The 7,735-nt window shown below is 35.5% G+C and overlaps 1 protein-coding gene across 2 annotated transcripts; it reads right to left on the reverse strand.

Annotated features, from left to right (window-relative positions):
* Window positions 1-644: 644 nt before the first annotated feature.
* LOC147292165 (ADP/ATP translocase 1, mitochondrial-like) lies at window positions 645-4,485 on the reverse strand. 2 transcript variants are annotated; one of them, XM_086235440.1, is made up of 4 exons: window positions 4,343-4,485; window positions 2,122-2,616; window positions 1,658-2,029; window positions 645-1,183 (listed from the first exon to the last, which is right to left on the reverse strand). In XM_086235440.1, the coding sequence occupies exons 2-4, from the start codon at window positions 2,608-2,610 to the stop codon at window positions 887-889; spliced, it is 1,158 nt and encodes a 385-aa protein (XP_086091566.1). In that variant the 5' UTR covers window positions 2,611-2,616; window positions 4,343-4,485; the 3' UTR covers window positions 645-886. The 2 variants fall into 2 exon arrangements, with proteins under 2 accessions (XP_086091566.1, XP_086091565.1); XM_086235439.1 differs by having other exon boundaries at window positions 2,122-2,621.
* Window positions 4,486-7,735: the final 3,250 nt, after the last annotated feature.

The following is a 7,735-nucleotide window of genomic DNA, read 5'->3' on the forward strand; positions in this document are numbered from 1 at the left end:
TCCTAAAACGAGTCATAAAGTATTTTAAGACATTACCCATACTTTGGTGCAATCCTATGTCATTTGATGGCAAAAGAAACAACACAGATACGAGTTTATGAATGCAAAATGCATGTAATCTGTTTCGTAATTACCCAACAGCCAGAAGAACCTCCAACGGTGTAAAGTGGTGAGCTTAACCACCTGAGGCTAAAGTGGTACATTGTAAACATGATCACAAAGATCATTAAACATGGGAAGCTAAAAGCATAATATAATCAAGAAAAATGTACCATATAGCTCCTCAGACACCACAAAACGATCAAAATTGCATTGAAAAAACAGGTTAGTATTCTCATGGCAAGAAACAGAGAAAAAACACTACATTATTCTTCCATAACTTCCAAAAAAAAAAAGGGCAAGGATTTTTATATGATTAAGGATTCATCAAAATGTTGTTCATAGAATTCATCAAGGTGCATTGAAACACAATTTAAAAACAGTTACGAAAAAGCTAAGGAACTCTTCCTCCATGTTAACTACCCATTTGCAAAGAAACTGTTCCAAGAAAAAGCATGGTCTTACAAGGGTGCACAACTTGACATCTTTAAAGGAAACATCCGTTTCAAACTTCATAAACAAAAAATAAATATAAAAACACCACATCAATTAACCTGCAAATCATATTGAATGAAACTCCAAGATGAGTGGCATTTTCCACCACTCAAAATAAATCCCTGGTTTATGGGAACAAAAATGAATCCCTTAGTAAAAATTGTTTCTGGGATTAGCTCCCCTATATCTGAATTATTAAGGAAAAATTTGCCGAAATAAGTAGTTCTTCAGACTCAAAAAAAGATTTTCATCACCATCTAATGCTCTATCTGGTTCAGGAGAAAAGACATTCTTAACCACCACCAGATCCATACTTCTTCCCGAACACGACCTCCTGCAACTTGTCATACCCAGAAAGGACACCAGCACCAGCAATAGCACGGAGGATGTTTGCTCCAGCACCCTTGAAGAGAGACTTGGCACCCTCGTTCTTCAAGATCTGATTAAAGGCATCCAAGGAGCTCTTGTACTTGACAGCTTCACCAGAGGTCATCATCATTCTTCTGCGAACAGTGTCAATTGGGTAGGAAGCAAGACCAGCACCATTTGTGATGAGCCAACCGAGGGCAAAGCTAGCAAAGAAACTATCCTGTAGTTTTCAAAAACAAAAAGCAACATGTCATGAAGCTGTAGACTGAAATGTTGCCTTCATCCTGCATTCCATGCTAAAAAAGCCCAAATAAATGATTGGGGGAACAAATCACATCCTTGACTCAATCAACTGAACATAGACATGGACTTTGGTCAACAAATTGAACCACCACAACACATAATTAAGAATCAAAGAACATTGACACTTTGTAGAATAATTCCAATGCTTTACAACTGAAACCAATTAGAACAAATGAAAAGCCACAATTGAACCTAACACATTATTAAATCCACATCACGCCAAAAATATTTGATATAAGAAATTTTTTTCCATAAGCATTGCTGATGAAAAAGCCATAATTATACAGGAAGTAACTAAATATCATAATACATCTAAAGTTTTAGTAAGGGCAGCCCCATTTAAGACCATATAACAAGGAACTCCGGTAAAGAAGAAAAGTAATCCACTAACCTGCAAACCTCCAGTCAGGACCACAGGCTTCAAGGAATCATACAGTCCAAAGTAGAGACCACGGTACACAATAATACCAACACATGAAATATTGAATCCACGGTAAAGACCAGCAAGACCATCAGTTTTCAAAGTCTTCTTGTAGACATCAACAAGACCATTGAATTGTCTTTCACCTCCCTTCTTTGCAGCCTTAGCATCATTAGCCAAACGGGTACGAGCATAGTCCAAAGAGTAGACAAAGAGGAGAGAAGAAGCACCAGCAGCACCTCCTGAAGCCAAGTTACCAGCAAACCATTTCCAGTAACCATCCCTGTCTTTCTTGAAATTGAACAACCTCTTGAAGTAATCCTTGAACGCAAAGTTCAAGGCCTGCAAAAAATTATATGTAGCAATTTTAGCACAAATTACTCCAAATTTAACAATTTTTATTCTCTGACAAAGAGAACCCTAACATCACAAACCTGAGTGGGGAAGTAACGGATGACATTGGCAGTGTTCCCTCTCCACAATGAACCAAAACCCTCTTCCTTGATTGTTCGACTGAAGCACTCACCAATGCCCTTGTAGGGTTCAGACAACCGACCAGTTTTGATCATCTCATCCTGGTTCTGAATCAAAAGTTTGACACGCTCAATTGGAGCAGCAGCAGTTTTAGAGACAGCAGCAGAGACTCCACCCATTAGAAAATCAATCATAAAGTGGCCTTTCTCTGCAGGGGCTTGGACAAAAATAGGGGATGCAGTTGTTGGAACCACAGATAGATCAGTGGTAGCTCTACATGCTGGCATCATGGGATACTGCAATGCAGCATTAGAGTAATTCCCATATGGAGCACGTCTTTGGTACAGCCCCTGTTTCTGGAAGCTACCATCGTAACCCATAATAGATTGCTGAAGGAATGAGCCAGCAACCTTCTGAGCAATAGTAGGTTGTTGAACCTGATCAACCATTGTGACCTAACCTACATGAATGCACATACACAATTTAAAAACAGCAACTATAAAAAGAAAACAAAATAATAAATCTTCATGATGTAAATGATAATATGATCAAGTAAGAAATTAATTTTCAAGTAAACAAGACATGGTTTAATCAAGTTTATAGTGAGTCCGTGACATAAGTAAATAAACATATAGAACGAAACTCAAAATTATTGTATGCAGAGCATCAAAACAAACTACAAGAAAAAAACATCAAAAGAGAATGAGCTCATCCATAATTGACATCAATAGTCAAAGAACAATTAAACATCTGACATTGGATGATCACACAAGGTAGTAGATAAGAGAGTTAATCATATATCATATATCAATTATATATTACATAACATGGTCTAACGCTGCCCATACTCTTTTCAGTTACAGATACAGACAGCACCAGGAATATCATTAAAGGACAAAAGAATTTCCAAAAAATCATCATCACTCCATAAGTAGGTATTGTGGCCTCATCCAGTGGAGGAGCTAAAAAGCCAAATAATCAACAGAAAAGAAAAAACCACTTACTTTAAAATAAAAGTAATACTACAACAACTTAATTAATATACCATCCTTGAGACTGATGCGAGGGACATCTTATTTTTTAAAGAAATAAATGGGGTTAACATTAAAATGCAAGTTGGAATAAATATGTACAAATAAAGCACTGTTGTCACATCATTTGTTATTAAAAAATTGATGTATTACTCATTGAAAGATGCACTTAATCAATACACATCTAATCTCAATAACATAAACCGAATGGTGATTTCTGTCCAGTTTTGAACCTCACCCAAACCTAGATACCAACCCATGATGCAGAGAATATTTAATGACAAACCAATTTCACAGGAAAGCAACAAAAAAATTGAACCCTTCCCATCCAATAAAAAAAACAACGTTCGTAGGCAAATGATCCAACAAAACAGTTTAAAATTTCAGTGTCAAGCATCAAAACAAACCATTCCTTTTTTTTGTACCAATAATAGCCACTAAAGGATTAGACATATGATACAGTTGAACATGAAAACCACGTAGAAATCCCATTTGGGCATATACAATGACCATTTACTTGGAAGTTCAAAAAATTTCCAATCAACAACCACAAAGAATTATTTGCCGTTGGTACATTTAACAATGGCATTAAACTCTGTAGAAATCTCAAAGAGAGTGAGCAGTAATACAGTGTATATAAATTCCATAATGATTGGATTCAAAGACAATAAATCCAATCATTATATCACAACTCACTCTCTTTGCCGAAGTTCAACAAGACTTGGAATTGATTAAAAACACATGAAATTCAAAAACAATAAAAATATGAACCAGATCTAACAGTTTCCAGATCCATAATCAATAAATGAACAACTAAATGAAAATCAAAACAATCGATCGATGAAATTCTACCAAAGAATCAGATCTGAAAAAGACGAACAAAAATGAAGCAGCAAAAACACACAGATCGAGTAGATCTGACCTCAGTACAACAAGTAGCGATGCAAATTACGCAAAATTTAAAGAAAAAAAATCAACAAATCAGATCTCAAAATTACAAAAACGATCCTACTATACTAGTATCTACCTCTGAAAATGAAACAAACAGATCTGAGAGAAAATTGAAATTCTCAGATTCAGAGAAAATTGAAAAATTGTCAGATCTAGAATATCAGAAAATGATACTGATGCTACTTAATTGCGATTATACCGTTCAGAAGAAACGAAAAGCGATTGGTGGCTGCGAGGGGTCTCCGCCTTGCGCTCTGCGCTGAAATGCTCAAAGACAAAGACCGAGAGAGAGAGATTGTGAGAGCGTTTGTGTGGTGCAGACGAGTCTTTGAGCGTAGTGAACTTCGCTTTTTATTGGCTGCCCGCTGACCTTTCGAAAGCGAATCACTGATTCAATGTTTTTGTGGCTCTAATCGCAGCCGTTAACTCTTTTGGATCGGACGGTGACAATTTCGCGTGAAAGGGTTCTGAACTGTCAAAGTGGACGGCGCCGTAACGACTCTTGTGTCATGTGGGCTTCAGGGCTTAGCCCAGCTTGGAAGTGATATTGGGCTTGGATCTGGGCTGACTGAAATTGACAGGTTTGATATTGTATTTGCCGCAAATGATTTTGACACCCAAAACCTTCTGCATATACAGATATCTCATTATTTAAGATTTGCAAATTAGTCCCTGGCAAAAAATAAAAAAAGAATTGCAAATTAGTATTCTAGTAAGCCTTTTTTTTTTTTTTTTTAACTTTTAAAAATATAGGTGTTCAGAGAAATTTTGGGTGTACATAGAATTACTCTTTCCCAAAATATATTCAACACGAAAACACCCCATCCTACAGTAGGTGTCCAAATTTCCGAGTGCCAATGGGTGATCCAAACAAGTGAATGCAACTCCAAATAAAATGAATTGAATTTTTTCTTTTTTATTTGAGGGAGGGAGATCAAATTTGAGTGTCAGGGCAATTATGCGGTCTTTTCAACTGGACTATCTCATTAATTGCAAATTAATATATATTTTATTTTCATCAAATAAATTTTGGAAAAAAATTTATGTATTACATATATGAAGTTCCAAATCCACATAGAGGAAAAGCAATTAGTTGATCATGTTTTCCCCATTCGTTTTTCTTAAGTTTTTCTAAGAAAAGGACATGGTCAAAATAAATCTCTGCTGCCAAAACATATTCATCCATTTTGGTATACCCCTAAATTTTGACTACCACATCACCTGACCATGACTTTTCTTTGTTTGATTAACCTGACCATGAGTCTTCTAGAGACTATAATCTTCTTCCTTTATTTTTTTATTACTTTTTTTATTTAACAAAACTTATGGGCCATAAGCTCCAGCTCCAGCTCCATCTTTCTGGTCAAGCCCGACCAAAATGTGGGCCAAGCTTAGTGGGTTAGGCTTATATTATATGAAAACCAAAATAGTTATATTATATGAAAATCAAAATGCAAGTATATATGGTACGGGGAGCTTGTGGATTGAGGACTCTGAGTGTGAATTCTGTAAACTATAGGATTCTACTTAATTTGTGTGCCAACTGAAACGCCATTTCGACCATACAGTGTACACATAATGCACAACTTGCATGTAAAGGCCAAAATAATGAGTTGGTTTCAAGTTATGTTTTTCTTGTTTTGTCTAAAATACAATAGTTAAAACCTAATATGTAACCTTCAAAAGCATAATTTTACACCCTAAAATCTTAGAGGTGAACTCCCTGGAAAGTACCTTAAAAAATCGATGAAAAAAATTGGTGCCGAGCACATGTTGCAGCGCTCGTTAGTTAAAATAAAATCACTAATGAGCGCTCGGGACTGTCAAATTGCAAGAAAAAAATGGATATCTCATTGGCTCGGCATCCCGGGTACAGTTATTTCCTACTTTTCATTGAGTGGCACTAGAGACCAAGGTGTTAAATTTCGAAACTTTCGGCGAAAATTTCAATTTTTTGGGGTGTCGAAATCAAAACCTATATTTGTTAATTTTTTGTGATAATTTCGTTGAAATTATCGAAATTTTGACGAAATTTTCGGTGGGTGAAAGAGGGGGGCAGCAGCAGGAGATCGAGGGAGAAAGAGGGGCGGCGGCAGGGAGAGATCGAGGGAGAAAGAGACCGGCAGTAGGGGGTGACAGGGGGGAGATGTGGGAGAAAGAGAGGAGGGAGAAAGAGGTGAGGGTGGGTTGGTGATGGAGATGCAAAGAGAGAGGGATAGATGAATAAGAGAGATAGAGAGAGAGAGAGAGAGAAGCACAGAGGATGAAGACGATGAAAAAAAAAAGAATTGGATGGAGAGTGGAGACGCACGGGGAAACGAAGGAAAGAAAGAAAAAGAAGGAAAAAAAGAAGGAAAAAGAAAGAAAAGAAAAAAAGGAAAAAAACAATTAAAAGGTTTAGGTTGATTGGGGTTTAGGGTTTGGGGGTTTGGGCAATTGTAAAGAAAAAAATAGTTTGAGGTTTCGTTTGGCCGTTTTGGAGTTCTGTTTAGTTGTTTTTAAACCCTAAACCAATAAAATCTAATATATTTTTATATAAAAAATAAGGTTAATTTCAGTTCAGTACCTCAAGTTTGCTTCAAATTTCAATTTAGTACCTCATGTTTAAAACCTTGCAATGTCATACCTCATCTTTCCAATTTGTTGCAATGTCATACCTCCGTCAGTATAACTGTTAAGAGATTTGTTAAAAACTGATGTGACACTTACATGACACTCTCATAATGATAATTAGATACCACGCGGTCTGATAATAGGTCATGTTACGCCACGTGGCATAAAAATAATTAAAAATCTAGAAATATGGCACATCATGCCACATAATTATTTTTAAATTTTAAATTATTTTTTATGCCACTAGGCATGAAGTGTCATGTTGTCAGACCATGTGACATCTAGTCAGCATTGTGGGAGTGCCACGTAAGTGCCACATCAGCATTTAATAGATTTCTTAACAGTCATACTGATGGAGGTATGACATTGCAACAAATTGGAAAGATGAGGTATATATGACATTACAAGATTTTAAACATGAGGTACTAAATTGAAATTTAAAGCAAACTTGAGGTACTGAACTGAAATTAACCCTAAAAATAATTTAAAATACCCTAAATGACCTAAACTTTAATATCATATAGCATATCCTAAACAATATAGAGTATATATTATAAAATATATAGGGTTTAATATATAGAAACCCTAATAATATACTAATTTTATTTACTTATTATATTAATTTTATTTAATAGTATTGGTCTCCAGCGCGCATTATATTTATTTTATATCACATAAAATCTCTATATAATTTGATTTCTTCGATGTTTTTTATCAATATAGTAGATAATATGTTAAATAAATATATGATAAAGTTTCATTCAAAATTTTTCGTATTTTAATAGTCATTTTCGTCATTTTCGTATAATTTTTATTAAAATTTAAAAATTTTCAAAATTTTCTCGAAGTAAGACTTGTAAGTCATTTAAAATACCCTCTCTTTCATGGCAAAAAAACAAAATTCCCCTCCCTTTCACAGGCGGGAACGCTCTCTTCCTCAGTCAGTGCCTTGAAGAAGCCTAGTTGATCAGTCAGTTTT

This window comes from Dryas octopetala, chromosome 3, assembly GCF_963921425.1.
Source record: "Dryas octopetala chromosome 3, drDryOcto1.1, whole genome shotgun sequence".
NCBI classification, from domain to species: domain Eukaryota; kingdom Viridiplantae; phylum Streptophyta; class Magnoliopsida; order Rosales; family Rosaceae; genus Dryas; species Dryas octopetala.

Excerpts from the sequence above, each read along its gene's own strand:
- LOC147292165 (XM_086235440.1), bottom strand. The coding sequence starts at position 2,610 with ATGGTTGATCAGGTTCAACAACCTACTATTGCTCAGAAGGTTGCTGGC. Across the intron at positions 2,030-2,121 it reads TCCGTTACTTCCCCACTCAG|GCCTTGAACTTTGCGTTCAA; the intron begins GTTTGTGATGTT and ends AATTTTTTGCAG. Across the intron at positions 1,184-1,657 it reads TCCTGACTGGAGGTTTGCAG|GATAGTTTCTTTGCTAGCTT; the intron begins GTTAGTGGATTA and ends TGAAAACTACAG.